The sequence below is a fragment of the Capsicum annuum genome, unplaced genomic scaffold (genome assembly GCF_002878395.1).
Source record: "Capsicum annuum cultivar UCD-10X-F1 unplaced genomic scaffold, UCD10Xv1.1 ctg4692, whole genome shotgun sequence".
Lineage (NCBI taxonomy): Eukaryota > Viridiplantae > Streptophyta > Magnoliopsida > Solanales > Solanaceae > Capsicum > Capsicum annuum.
In genome coordinates, this window is record NW_025854529.1 from 415,513 (window position 1) to 431,799 (window position 16,287).

Below are 16,287 nucleotides of genomic sequence, written 5' to 3' on the forward strand. Positions count from 1 at the left end.
AAATTGAACAATATTAATGCCATGACTTCCAACAAGTTGCTTCCATGCCACATTCTATCCTGTTTAAAGTGAAGAAATGTCTCTTCTCTTTTTCAAGTTGAATATTTTTAAAATATAGTACTAACAATTTCAAGGACTTCCTTGTGTGAAGATTGTTCTCAGAAGCTGCAATTAATAGAAAAAATAAAGCTAAAATGACAATTCAAATTTCTTAAATAAATTAAGAAACAAACAAACATGCATCAACATACACATCACTAACAATGTGCTATGATTTATTTTCTAAATATCTGATATTCAAAACTCACTAGCCGTCTATTTCAGATTTGTATTGTAAAAAAAGTTCACTACATGTATATGAGGGGTTTCAATGCTTCTTATTAAAGAAAACTTTATTCCTATGATGAAAAATCAAGATCAAACGTGGAAAAACTTTTTTACTATTCTATCACACCCTATATATGGTCGTTATGATTTTTCTTGTCTAGCTATTGTAATCCTGATTTTTTCTTTCTATTCTCACTTGGATTATCTGAATTCAAATATGTTGAATGAATAAACAAACAAAAAAACATACATCAAAACAGATCACTAATTGACAATTTATTTTTTGATGCTCGAAATCCATAAACTCAACTAATTGGTATTCATTCGTACAAAGGTTATTTCTGAGATTTTAGTACTCCCTATCAAAAATAAAATCATTCCAAAATTGGTATCAAACACTAATTTAAGGATGAAGGAACCTTTACTATTCCACCACAATCCTATCCGATACATGGTGGTTGTGATTTTCCTTTATAGCTAACTTGCAATAATTCCTATGGTTTTTTTTTTCAAATTTTTGAACTTTTACTTGGATGATAGGTGATTAGTTCTTTTCTCTTGCACTTCCTTGGTCATCTTGATCACTAATTATTTGCACCTTATTTTCTTTCTTTTTTTCTTCATTATTCCCCTTTGTCTTCAATCCACTTTTACATTCAAAAGAAGGAACCACATAAACAAATGGACCAATTGGTATATCTTTTAAGTCCAAAATAGGTTCCAAAATCTTGACCACATTGCTCATGGTAGGTCTAGACTTGGGCTGTTGGCTCAAGCATTTATAAGCCAATGCAGCCACCTTTTTTGCTCCTTGAGTCGAGTACTGGTCTTCGAGTCTCGGGTCTATTAATCTGTTGAGTTTGTGCACATTCCGGAGGAAGGGCTTGGCCCATTCCACCAAGTTTTGCTCCCTACTAGGGCGTTTCTTGTCAATCGCTTGTCGTCCTGTTAGTAATTCTAATAAGACGACTCCAAAGCTATATACATCGCTCCTAGTTGTCAAATATCCTGTTAAAAGAAAAAACAAAAAAGGTTCAATATTTTCAGTCCCAAATGTTTTGAATTTTGACAAGATAAATTTATTTTCTGGTTACTTAAATTTTTTAGATCAAAAACAAGAAACATCTATTACAACTTTTTTATTTAAAATTCATCCTTACTACTCGTATTAGTGGAATGTTAATCAATTAAGATATTTAAAAGAGAGATAAAGTATACATTTGAACTATTATTCTTAAGGTTAATGGGTGTACAAAAACTTTAAAATAATGAAGGACCTACATAGATACTATAATTTGGGTGCTCAAGCAACTATTGTGTTTTTTATCCAAGAACTACACATGTTTTATTGGAGACTAGTTTAATTAACACAAAAGCAGATTGATTGAGCATCCTTTGGATTTAAGGCAATGACACTTCTCGCATAAAAATTTTGAGCTCGCCATTATTTTAAAAGACACTTTTATATAGATCGGAATGTGAATAAATTTACCTGTCAACATGTACTCGGGCGCAGCATAGCCTGGAGTGCCCATAACACGAGTTGTGACATGCGTATCACTACCTTCAGGACCATCCTTTGCTAATCCAAAGTCCGAAAGCTTAGCCGTATAATCCTGATATTTCAAATATAAATTTTTATATACTTAATTAGCTATAGGCTAAATTAATTAAAAAGATGTGAAAATAGATAACAAATTTTTCAAAGGTAGCAATTTAAGGTTAGATTAGTACCGAGTCCAACAGGATATTAGAAGCCTTAAAGTCTCTATAGATTACTGGTTTTTCTTCCTCATGAAGGAAAGCTAACCCCTTTGCAGCATCAAGTGCAATCTTCATTCTGATCTGCCATGGCAAGCTAGTCGAACATCCTGCATCCGTCACACACAAAAAAATTGTTCAGCTTAAATGGATCACGACTTAACTCGTCCATATAAATAACATAAATACCAACCTTTTAAAAGTAATTACACTCTCTCCCACTTTTTTAATTACTTTATTCTCTCTCCCTATTAATATACATAACATAGCCGACATATACATAGCATTCTATGTAATGTGGGACTTTTGTAATATGTTTAGGGAGTTGGGATTTTTTGTAATATTGAAAACATAAGTTGTGTATTTGTGTAATTTTTAATCAAAAGTTGGTTTATTATAACGAGTCATAACCCAACATAACTCAACCATCTCTCCTTTAAGACATATTTTGTTAAACGTACCAATTTATCTTAAGGATTCAACCTATTGGAGCAAGTCATGAATAATTGAGTCATAACCTAACCAGTTTAAAATTGGAGTTACAAAAAAATTGGTTGAATTTGCCATATCTAACATATTAAATCAGTAAATTAAGCTTTTAATAGAGAATAAATTACACAATAATGTTAATATACTACTAATGTAAAGTAATATACTTGAGATACATACTTCTAAATAGTTGGTTCTCTAGATTGCCCCTTGTCATGTACTCATAAACAAGAAGCCTTTGCTCATCTTCCCAGCAATATCCAATTAACTTTACTAGATTTGGATGCCTCAATTGCCCAAGTAACACTACTTCTGTCTGAAAACACAATGAAATACATTTAACCATTAGTAATAGAGACAATGTTTCAGTGCTTAAAATGACAAAAAGAATATTATACATACACACACACATATATGTGTGTGTATACATACATACATACATACATACATACATACATACATATATATATATATATATATATGCTATCCCTCCATTTCATCTGATGTATCTTAGTTTGATTTAGTACGGAATTTAAGGAAGTAAGAGAGATTGATGAATCTTATGATCTTAAACTAATTATGTATGATGTACCAAAATATCCTTAATGTAGAACACATTGTGCTTTCCAAAGAGCAACTCTTCTCAAAGTCTCACTCAAAAGGTTGGAAATCTCATTCTAACTAAGAATTCTTGTGGTTCAGGAGGATCCAACTACAGGAGAACCAGGAATGTCGGCCTCCACCCCCACCCTCACCCTCGCCCTCTTGCCTCTACGCACTGGCTCTTTGATTTTAAGAATGAGACATTCGACCTTGATGGTCCAATCTGAGAGCGGACTGCTAATGCGTTCCACTTACTATATATAAAAAATGACTTTTTTTTTTCAAATAGACAAACAAAAAGTAGGATACAAAACAGATATAGCTTTTTTTTCTCACCAGCCATTCCATGTGGCCCTGATCACCTTCCAAGTTCAGCAACTTAACAGCAACAGGTTGACCTCCTAAACCAGGCTTAATTTTATCATCAATGAATCCTTTGTGAACAGGTCCAAATCCACCTTCTCCAAGAAAATTGCAGGATGAAAAGTCACTTGTAATAACTTTGAGTTGAGCATGAGTAAAAACATGAAGGTTTGATCCAATTATAGCATTTGATGAAAGATCATTCACGGAAAATGATAATTCTGGATCACTTATATCTGATACAGCTAGCCTTGAACTAATATTTTTCTTGGATTCCTCTGGATGAATAATTGCATCATTAATCTTAACTTTGAAGCAATTAGGTAGGATAGCTTTCAAGAAAGCCATAATGCTATTCTGGAGTTACTTAATTTGGGTGCAAATTAAATGTAACACTGGTTAATGTGTATACTTGGTATAGGAAATAAATAACAATGATGATGAAGGAACAAGAAGAGATATGGAGAGCATATATATACACACATGAGGAAATTAAATAAAGTGTGAAAGAATAATAAGTCTTGAGGTCAAATGATTTAAAATAACACTCCCTCCCTTTCCTTTCCTTCATAGATCGTCCAGAAAAAGAATGTCACCTTATTATAATTAAAAATAATTAAATATTAAAATTTCTATTTCACTCCTAATAAAATAATTTATAACTAAATAAATATCTAAAACTTATTATAAATCATAGGATTCAAAAAAAAAAAAAAATTAAAAAACCGTGTCAAATTAAACAGTGCTATATAAGATAAAATTGAGGGAGCAATAGAAAAAGTATAGTTGTTAATTAGTTGCTATTATTTCATTGTTTGCCGCGTATGTAAAAGTGCAAGGGGAGTTTCTTGTGTTGTAGGTGTAAAAAGGTGATGGCACTAACTATTGCTTCTGCTTTTTCACTCCTATTTTGTTTGTCTGGCCAGTACCACCTTCTTCTTCTTTTTTTCTAAGATCAATCTCCCAAAATTATGGGATGTAGCAAAAATAGCAGTTGGGGGGTGTGGGGGGGGGGGGGGGGGGAGCCTTGGGCTGGCCTCAATTACAACAGTCTTTGAGTGATAAGGTCGCTCGCAAAAACATTAGAAGGCTTACAAAAACTAATACAGAGCTTTCTGAGGAAAATCAAAAAGATTAATTAGCTTACAAATTACAAGTAAGCTAGCTTTTTCATATTTGTTCCTAGCATTTGTCATCTATCAGCAAAAAGGATCCCTTGGGCCATGAAAATTATGTATTTCAAAAGAACAACTTCTGTTTTGAAGTGAAAAATTATGTTTGAAAATCAGTTGTGTTAGTTTAAGAATACAAAATGGAATTGTTTTTATATTTTCTTTTAGTGGTTTGAAGCGGAAAAAAGTGAAAATATTTCTTATTGTTTTACAAATTTTAAAATTTTGTGATCTGATTTTTGAAATTCAACTTCATTAAAAAACAAAAAATATTCATAAACAAACGACTATGTTTCGTTTGGACATGATCAGTAATTTGAAATCAGGTTGTAATTTGATATATGGTGTAACTTTATTTGGACATGTAATTTAGAAGTGTTTTTTTTCTTATAAACATGAAATCTCACAGTTTTTGAAAATTATTAAATCTTACCAAATGAACAAACTATAGTTAATAAATAAGGTGTCACAATATTCTAAGATGCCTTATTAGTAAATGACATGTCTCCATGTCCTTTTATAAATAAATATTTGTAATTATATTTTATTTAAGAACTTTTCAATACACATAATCGTGAAAAAACTTACTGGTTCAGAAAAATCAACACTATTCATTCTTTGTTATAATCCTTCCGTATAGTACAAATAATCTATTCCTTTAGAGCATGCTTTCTTTTACAAATTAAATTTAAAATGATACTCCCTTCGTTCCTAAATAGTTATCACTATTTTTGTTTTCACTTTCCTTAAGAAAAAAAATATTAATCACATGCTAAGCTAACTAAATTATCCTTATTGTCTCTTTTTTGCATTTTATTGATATCCCTTCATATTATGAGTAAGTGTAAAGGTGAAAAAAAGCAAGTAATTTAATTTTGTGAAATGATAACTATTAAAAAATATCTATTTTTAGTAAGGTCGATAACTAATTAAGAACTATAATACTATATATATATGATGTAATAAAATACATTCAAAACATTGAGATATCAAATTTTAAGTTGAAATAAAGTTGAAGATTTGTTCACATTTCATACACAAATATAATTTCAAATCAAAATTTTAAATTTGAGCCACAAATTCTATGGCGAGATGCCTACTTAGTATTATGTAAGACGTACTAGCTAGTATGTGTTAATATTCCACAGTATGTTTGGTTAAATTTTTAAAATTATATTTATTTAATAATTTAGGTGAAAGCACTTTTCAACAAAAAAAAAATTGAAGAATAACAATTGTGTTTGACTAATCGATATTAAAAGCATTTCTACTAATGTCAGAACATCAATTTGTTTTGGACCAAATTTATAGAAGTACTTACAAGGTCATTTGATTTTTTTCCTTAAAAACAACTTTTAACCAACAAAAATAATAATATATTTAATATAATTTAATAAATGAAGTGTGGGGAGATTAATCATGTGCATGCAAAATTTTCCCTAATTTATGAAGATAAACGAAAAAAAAAGTTGATAGACCCTTAGCATAAAAATAACTTCTGATGTTACTCAAAATCAAATAGTTAACATGAGTTAATAATAACTTAAAGTCTAAACGATAAAGATAGATAATCTGTTTTATTTAGTTAAATTTGCACTCATACAATAAAATTATGACATCTATACACAATTATAATCCAACACGCCAACGAAATAATTAAACTTCTCAATAATTAATTTACTAATATATTTGCAATAGAATGACACAAGGGATACATGAGAAAGGTTATCTTTTTAAAAAGGAAAGGAAAGGATAGGGAAAAAGAGCTGAAGATACAAGGAAAAAGAACGTAGGGAAATAAAGAAAGGAAGAAATAATGATGTTGATGGTGATTGAATCCTTGTCATTTTACTAAATAGTTTATTTTTTATGCACTCGTTCACACAATTAAATTATTTAAAAAATAATTATAGTGTTTGGATCAAATTATGTACAATTTAATTAATTTTATTGGATGCTTGACAGTTTTTACTAAGGGAAAAGACATCATTTCCACCTCATACTATATAAGAAAAGTCTAAGCCATACCTAAATTATATAAGTGACTTATTACACACCTTAACTATATAAAAGTGATATTATTACCTCCCCGTGACCCCCATTCTAAGGCGCGTGTGTTACACTTATTTTAGGTGCGTTCAGTCTATTAAATAACAAAAGTAAACGGCTAAAAATATTAAGGAAAAAAGCATCGTTTTCACCCCAAACTATAATCGAAAAGTCGAATCCACACCTTAACTATATAAGTGACCTGTTACACACCTTAACTATAAAAAAGTGATACTTTTTACTGACGTGGTGCTGACATGGCAGCGCGTGTAAAACACTACACCACATGCAAGTGGTGGTAGCCTGACAGAGTGTAGATAGTTTCACTTTTTTATAATTTAGGTGTGTAATAGGTCACTAGTATAGTTTAGGTGTGACTTCGACTTTTCAGGTATAGTTTGAGGTGGAAACGATGTCTTTTCCTTTTTACTAATAATAGGTAGCAAGTAGTTGACTAAATCACCTAGTATAGGTAGCAAGTAGTTGACTAAATCACCTAGTATATTATTTTTATTGAGATTTGAATCTAAAACAATATGATAATCAACTCACTTCATTGATCATGAGGTTACACCCAACCTTGAGTGTCTTTATAATAAAGTAAATTACATTGTGAAAAAAATCATTAGGGTATGAAGATATATAACTTAATTAATTTGTTATTCCTTGTATTTAGAGCTGCCAATACGGGTTGGCCCAGACCATACGAGTTTTGAAGTTTGATGGGTCAGGTCGGGCTAATCCATGAACATGACGGGTCCAAAAATAGCAAGTTCAATGTATCACACTGCGGGTTGCGAGCCTCCACGGGTCAGCTCACTATTTAAAATATATTATTTTTATAATCTTAATTTAAATTTAAATTGTTAATACATAAATATTTACAACATAATATTACATGAAGTTACTACTTGTTAATCAAATCTCAAATTTATAAAACAACTTTAATAATCTGTGATATTAAATAATTTTTGATACCAAATTCAAATCAAACAGAAATGTTGAAAAACAAAGAAAACTGTTAATGAGTAATAATATAACTAGCTAAATAGCAATATTAATCTAATTTTGTTTTAACTGATCAACATAAAACACAAAGAAATGTCAATATTTAGTCCATTAAATGTGAAAATGAACTCCTCAAAAAAAAACTCACATGACACTTATAGCGTGTTCAATATCTCCACATCATCTTCATCAAGCATATGTAATTCCTTAAAATTTTTAGTATTTTATATTTTAGTTATTTATATATTTTATAAACATATTTAATATTTAAATATCTATAATGATTCAAATAGACTTTGAGTTTAGACTTTTTTTTTGTTAAAAAAAATACTGTGTAGCACTTTTTAAAATAAATAGCTCAAGTTTGATATTTTGTCAAAAAGTGACCAGTCGGATATATTATTTTCACTTTATAATCATTTCCTAATTTGGATCATTTTGGCCCATATAGTTCAGATATAGTCCATATACAATGCTGATACAGTCCATATACAATATAGATGTAATTTTCAACTTGGGTCATCCGTCCCTTTTTAAAATATTTTAATTTTTTTTACTATAAATTTTTTAACTGAAAATATTTTGCTTTTTTTATTGTTAGAAATAATAATTAATTATAGAGAAAAGACATTTTTTCACCCCTGAACTTGTTCGCATAACTTACTTTAACACTTAAACTTAACTTCTGTTTATTTACTCCCCTTAACATCTTTAAAGTGTATTAATTTCACCTCTCAAAACTTAATATCACTCTCACAACGGAGAGTGTGTTACACTTGCCTACACATCAACGCCATGTCAATGCCACATCGAAGCCATGTCATTGCCACGTAAGAAATTTATTTTTTCTAAAAAAAAAAAAATTCCCACACATTATTTTTATATATTTTTTTACAAAAATAAAAAATATATATTTACTATTTTATTTATATAAATATATATATATATATATATATAATTATATATATATATTTATTTATATATATTAAACATAAAATGGCACTCCCCCCACCCCCATTTTCTTTCTTCTTCACAATCCCCACCCAACCTGCCCCCTACCCTGCAAACGCAGTCCCCCCTTCCCTTTCTATCTTTTTCAAACCACCCCACCTCTCCCATCTCCTCCATTTTCTATCTTCTTCAAACTTAAAGCATGTTACCAATAGCCATTGTTGCTGTCCATTAAGCAAAAAGAAAGTACCAATTATTCCTTCATCAAAGCATCAATTCAAAAAACAATAATGCAATAACATTACCACGTTCAAATTCAAAATTCTTCATTCCGACATATTCCGACAAAACTCACCGAAAAATAATTAAAACAAACCCACAAAAGAATATACGCACAAAATTAACACCATCGCCACCATTAACACCACCATTGATGGGCCACCATTGACGCACCACTATTAACGAACCTCAAAATTAAAATATTAATTCCATCAACGACCATAATTAACGGACACATCCTTCAAATCACCACCTCCTCAATTTTTATTTATAATACCATTAATGAACAATTGTTAATTATGGACTCAAACCCCCTAAAACAGAATAAGTGCTTTGCAATTCTGTGGGTGGCAAAGAATTATCAGTTCAAAGGAGCACTAGAGAAAAACTTTGCAGCTCCTGGGGGCTTTCGCCTATGGGAGTTAAAGTAAGTTTGTTGTGAACGATCCTATTAAAAAGTATGCCCCAAATTCTCCATTCTATCGATAGGGAAACTCCTAGATTCATCCTTTCTGCTTGCTATATCTACACTGCACATGCTATCTTTTATACATCTAATGAATTAGTTAATGATGAATTTTGAAAAAAAAAGAAGGTGAATTTAATTGTTGAGGCAGTGAAGGGGAGGAGCTGCAATGGTTGGAAAAAGAAGGGAAGGATGGGGACTTTTTTTATTTTCTTTTCTCTCTATATATATATTAAAAAAAAAGGTGGACCTTTTTTTAAAAAAAAACTCATGCATTTTTCTTTTTTTTTTTTCCACGTCAGTTGTAAGGGTTGTATTTAATTCATTTAAAAGTTGTTAAGGGGATAAATAATTGCCCGATTAGTTTAGGGTCTAAAGTAAATTTTGGCGACAAGTTCAGGAGGTTTGATGTCTTTTCTCTTAATTATATAAAAATGGTATAATTGTTATATAGAATATGTATCTATATAATATACGTATAAAAATTGTATAGTTCTATCAAATATTTATATGTATAAAATATATATAAAAATATATAGAAAGTGTATAAAAATTATATAATTATTGTATAAAATGTGTAAAAAAAAATACAATTATTGTATAAATTATGTATCAAAACTATATAATTTTTGTAGAGAATATTTATATGCATAAGATATGTATAAAAATTGTATAGAAGGAGTGTAGAAATGCTATGGAACAAACTAGCAAATTGAATGGCTAGAAAGTGAAATTTAAATTTCATTGCCATTTTCATGAAAATAGTTTAATTTGAAGTGTCGTTTCTATTTTTTTCCCTTTTTTTTATTCTTAGTTTTCTATTCTATTTTTTAATTACTTTTTATTTGGCCCACGGGCCAGCCCAGTCCAACTTATATTGCTCAAGGCCCACGGGCTAACGGACTTATACAGGCCGAGATAAAAAGCCCCATTTTTAAACGGGCCACAAAAATCGTAGTCTAACCTTAACAATTTACGAATTAGACCGAGCTGGTCCAACAGGCTTGACTCATATTGACGGCTCTACTTCTATCCTTTTTGCTTGTCATATTATATTTCTTGCATTCCCCTTAAAATGAAATAAAAATAAAATAAAATAAAATATTTTTTATTTTAATTTTTTAAAATAATTTTTTTAAACCTCCATGAAAATCCGCAACTTTTTTTCATGACCTTTATTCTCCGAATAAACACTTTGTGGTAATCTGCTCACTATTACAATAGCGTAAAAATTACAAAAAAGATGCAGATCACACTAGGTAAACTCCATGACGGAGACTTTATATGATTTCAAATTTCTCACATAAAAAAACCCTACCTCCCAAACGCTCAATTATATTCTTATGAACTATTTATAATAAGCACTATAATTAAAATAGATTGGAAAATAAAAGTATTACGAATGTGCTTTTATCTCTTTTGGACCTAGACATTCCACGAGGCAAAATTATGTTGATTTCCAAGAAAGCAGTGTTTGCAATCACTCTTGTGGTGCGACTTTCGCACATATATGGTCAATCATACTACTCCATTAATTTCTTTTTAGTTGCGACATTTGACTCGACATATTTCTTAATAATATTTTTTATTAAATTAAAAATATTTTTATTAATATATTCTTAATTAAATTATATATTTCTTCTAAAATCAATAATAATTATATTTATTAAAAAAATATAATAGAAAGATTTTGCGTATCAAACTATTCTTGAAAAATTAAAGAAGCAAATATTTAAGAATATGAATAAAATTTTAATAGAGTAAATAAAAAGAAATAAAGGAAGTAATCCCACCGTTTATATTTTTACTCATTCATGTTTGATATGATATGTTTTTATTTAAAACATAAAATTGAATAAGTGTAAAATAATTAATTATCTCTTAATTTTTTAGTTGAACAAGTAAAAATAAATATCTATTTTTAGTATAGTGAAAAAAAAAAAATAACAAGAGTGTGTGTGTATTGGCTTAAATGATAATTCATCCATTATAATTTGATATTCTTATTTTACTTTTTAGTTTGTTTCAAAAAGAGTGTTTTTTTTTTTTATACAATTCTTTAATTCTAACTTTTCATATGACATACTTATGATCACATGATTAATTAATAATTTCTGGATATATTTTTCATATCTATAATTTAGAATTATAAAATTTACTATTTTTTGTATTCCTTTAGAATCCAGAGCAAATCAAAATCATGAAATAATATAAAAAGAGCTATGCCAAAGGAATAAAAGTGAAAAGTGAAAAGGGAAAATTGAAAATAAAAAATAAAGCTCCCTTTAGGCGACTGCTTGACTTGTTAAATACTTGTTAAATTTTAACATTTGAATGAAGAGGTATACTTGAGGAAAGGTAATAGTACCACCTTTGAAAAGGCATGCTTGGTCATGGTCTCCCAACTACAATTTATGCACTTTTAAGTTCAACAACTTTAGGGGGACCATTCGTGCTTACACATCGACTATGAGCGAATCCAATGAGGGAGAGAGGGAGGGCAAATCATGAAACAAAAATAGCAGATTTCTAGGTTGATAAGTTTTTGAAGAATGAATGCAGATGATACCTTAAGTAAATCTCACATCAGATGAGAGACGAAAGTGAACAGTTTTATAAGGTATAACATAAATCCAATGAGGGGGAGAGGGAGGGCAAATCATGAAACAAAAATAGCAGATTTCTAGGTTGATAAGTTTTTGAAGAATGAATGCAGATGATACCTTAAGTAAATCTCACATCAGATGAGAGACGAAAGTGAACAGTTTTATAAGGTATAATATAAATTTACAATATGATAAGTGTGATTTTGGATTCGATGATGGCATTAGTCCAAAGGACAAATTCATAAGACATGGTGTGTCAAACCAGATAATATATGTTATGAATATAGATTTGTGATAAATATAATATCAAAATTGAATCTCCCTTAATTAGTACTCAGTATAGTAGTGAGACAACAAACGTCAATGATAATGCTGAGCTCATATTCTATAAGAGATGCTTATAAGTCAAATTATATTAAAACTCTCTATGAAGTACTTGGTTCTACAATCATTGGAGAAACATCACACAATCCTAAAGATATGGTATGAATCTATAAAAAGTAAAATTTGTGCTTGTGAGAATTATCGAGATATCAAAGCTGAAAGAAAGAACCTGAAATTTTGTAAATATTGCATAGTCAAATTTGTTGATTGAGTTTGGGGGGGGGGGGGGGGGGTTGTATGTGCATGATATGATACTTAAGACGAAGGACCGGCAGACAAGAATGAAAGGATGGGTCACTAGGACCAACAAACTTTAAGTCTGACAAACTTTTAAAGAAGAATGCACATGATATCTTCATTAGATAAATTATCTCGTATCCCAATAAAAAAATGTAAAGAACTTTATAAGACATATTATAAATTCATATATATGCATACTTTTGAGCTCGATGACGCCATAAATCAAAGGACAAACATGTAAGATCTGTTGTGCTAAAATTAAAAAAATACATGACGTAAGATTGGGTTATGACATAGTTCCTTTTAGGTGTGCATAATTGATAAAAAATCAAAACACCCCGACAGATTTAAAAAATGGATATTTTTGTTTTGTGCACTTTTGATATTTGGTAAAATATTCGATATCAATTTTAGTTTTATATACTTTGTTATTTGATACAACTTCATCCTTGAGGCTTACCTCCTCTGACCTCACCATTGTAATAAGGGAGACTCATCATATTTGTCACAATCAAAGCATAATATAATTAATCAGTATAAATAAAAACTAACTAATAAAACTCTAATAATTTAATCTGTCTATGTTTGTGCGAATTTGAATTTGTTTGTCATTACTTATTCAAAAAAGCATACCTAAAGACCATAGATGAATTTTTCTTAAAAGAAAATACCCAATTGGCATGGTAGATTTAGCTTTAGAAGATTTCCTATGAATTATGTGACTTTTTTTTCTCCCCATCATGAATGTTGTGCCTTCTTTTCTTCAACATGAAATCATGAATTTTGTGGCTTTTTTTAGTATCAACAAGAATTTCGTGCCTTTAATTTTTTATCAACATGAATTTTGCGGCTTTATTTTCAACATGAATTTTGTGGTTTCAAATCGAATTGGTAGATTTATTGGTTTGATGTAGTCTTTCAAATCCGAAACTCATTATTACACCAAAAAGCCAAATTTTCCAACTTCAGATAAGAAATTAATACTACTTACTAGTTAAGACCAAAGCACTAAATATCAAGAATAATATACGCATGTGACAAAAATCTCCTGATTGTTCAATGTTAATGGATCTGTCAACTTACAAAATGCTTGTTTTATTCAACATACTTTTGGTGTCCAATACTTATATTAAACCTCGATTATATTTAGATTGCATGTTGCAAGGCTGATTCATTCTAATTAGGTTTCCAACAGAATTTTTTCAATATTCATACTTATGACTCAAACACGAGACCTGATGAAGGGTGAAGAGACTTCAACCATCCCACCACAATACCAGGTGGAGTAATTATTAAGTTCTACAACTTGAGAATAAACTACAAGGCCCTAATTGAACTATTCCAAGTCGGCAACGCTATTTAGAACCGAAAATGTTGAAAAACATAGAGAATTTTATCTACCAAATTACTACACTAATCTTGTACAATTAACTTCTCTCAGATTTTCCTTTATTATAGATCCCTCACCCAAACAAAATTAGTCAATTTTCCTTTACGAATTTCTATTTTGGTTTTTGGGGGTAATGATGTATGTACATGTTAGCATTCAATTGTTTAAATGATGCTTGTGGTGGTGTAATTTTTCCTTCTCTTATTTCTTCATCTTATGTTGAAGACGAGAATCCCATATTAATTAAAAAGAGCTTAATTTCTTTCTATTCTTACATTGAATGGTCTTTATTGAATTCGTAAAGAACTAATAAATGAAATGAGCTAATAATCCAAATGACACTCAACTTATGATTTTTTTTCTCAAAAATCACTCAACTTTGATTTTTACTTCAAAAATAACTCAATTATGAGTTCTTTTCTCAGAAAATCATTCAACTTTAGTTTTTACTTCAAAAGTCACTCAACTATGAGTGTCTTACTTACTAAGTCACTCAATCTATTTAATTAATTTTTTCCATTAAAATTTTGATAACATGTAATTTTATTTAAAATAAAATTATTAAGAAATAACAAAAATTATTTAAAGAATCAATTTAATGACCCCCTCCCCCCTCCATATCCAAGATTCAATTAAATGATTTAAAAGAATATCTCTTTATTTCTTAGAGTTTTGATTTTACTATTATTTTTTGCAATTTTTTTGTCCAATAATTACTTTATACTTTAAAGTATATATAATCATACATATCATCAATTAATATCCTAAAATCACAATCATTTGGTTGTACAATTTGTGCTGCTAATTTTACCTCGTCGTAGTGTGTATATATTATAATGTTACTAATGTTTAATAACATTTGCTAATGTTTTATATCATATCATTTTAGTTTAAAATTTATAACGTCCCCTTTTGTCAACTTATTAGGAATAGAATTCATTGTATTTATTTGATGCATCTGTATATTATACTAGTGGTAATACAAAAAATTACATTATGATTGAAAAATTAATTCCATAAATAAGCATTATGTTGAAAGTTAATTAAATCTAATAAGCTAAATCAATATGATTTTGAAAATCTTAAAAATTAATATTAACATTATAAATGAATTGATACAAACTATTTATGATATTTTAAAATTTCAGTTGGTTATAAAGTAAACATAAGAATATGTAATAATATGGTTTAAATGATTTTTTTAATTTTTTTTTAGAATTTTGATTTTAAATAAAATCTCATCTTAGCAAATTTTAATTAATAGTTAATTAATTAAATAGGTTGAGTGACTTTGTAAGTAAAATATTCATAGTTAAGTGATTTTTAAAGTAAAAATCAAAGTTGGGTGACTTTTGTTATTTCCCACAATATAGTCGAATATGCAGAATTTGTATATTATAACAACAACTTCAACTCGAGTTCAAGTTTAAACAAGAACACAATGAAGTATCAAATACTCTCAACATAAGATCAAAATGACTTTTCCAAGAGGTGTATTTATTTTTCAGAAAAATAAAGATGAAACAGAAATTGAATAGGCCAAGTCATCCGAATTCACGGAGTTTCCTTAAGGAAATAATTTCCCTCACTGTACCCGAGGTTGTGAAATTTTTTCTCCCAGGATAAAATGGCCAACAATCCAACTATAGCGGTACCTCAAATAGTCGGATTCTACGAACGCACTCAATGGTTTTTATGATCACACAGAGTATTTTGATGACAAGAAGAATGTTTTTTAATTCAGAAAATTTCATACTCAAAACTTGTGGAAGAAAAAAGGGTTTTATAGCCATAACATGCCTCTTCGAAAAGGTGGCATTGGTTCAATTTAGAGGTGTGACTTTTTGCTGAAAATGCATGCCTATTTATCATAAACAGTGCATCTGTTTCGAACAGGTATGTCACTTCATGAATCAGAGTGTATTTTCGTTGAACAATTGCAACTTTCTGTAGCATCTGTTTGAAAATAGTGCATCAATTCATGAAGCAGTGCAACTTTTTGCAGCAACATCAGTTCGAACATGTACATCAGTTCGAACATGTACACCAGTTCATGAATCAGTAACACCAGTTCATTCAAACCAGTGAAGTAGTGCGTTGCATGCATGCATTTATAAATGGAGTTTCAAAACACTATTTTTCGGATTGAATTTATTTATTTCTGTTAAATAAAATTTGTTCAAAAAGATAGATCTCATC

At 29.4% G+C, this 16,287-nt stretch overlaps 1 protein-coding gene across 1 annotated transcript; it reads right to left on the reverse strand.

The window, feature by feature from the left end:
• Positions 1 to 586: 586 nt before the first annotated feature.
• Positions 587 to 4,082, reverse strand: LOC107849627 (serine/threonine-protein kinase RIPK). The gene is made up of 5 exons (XM_016694182.2): positions 3,517 to 4,082; positions 2,758 to 2,893; positions 2,062 to 2,198; positions 1,820 to 1,943; positions 587 to 1,335 (listed from the first exon to the last, which is right to left on the reverse strand). Exons 1-5 carry the CDS (start codon positions 3,889 to 3,891, stop codon positions 872 to 874), a joined length of 1,236 nt encoding a protein of 411 aa, XP_016549668.1. The 5' UTR covers positions 3,892 to 4,082; the 3' UTR covers positions 587 to 871.
• Positions 4,083 to 16,287: the final 12,205 nt, after the last annotated feature.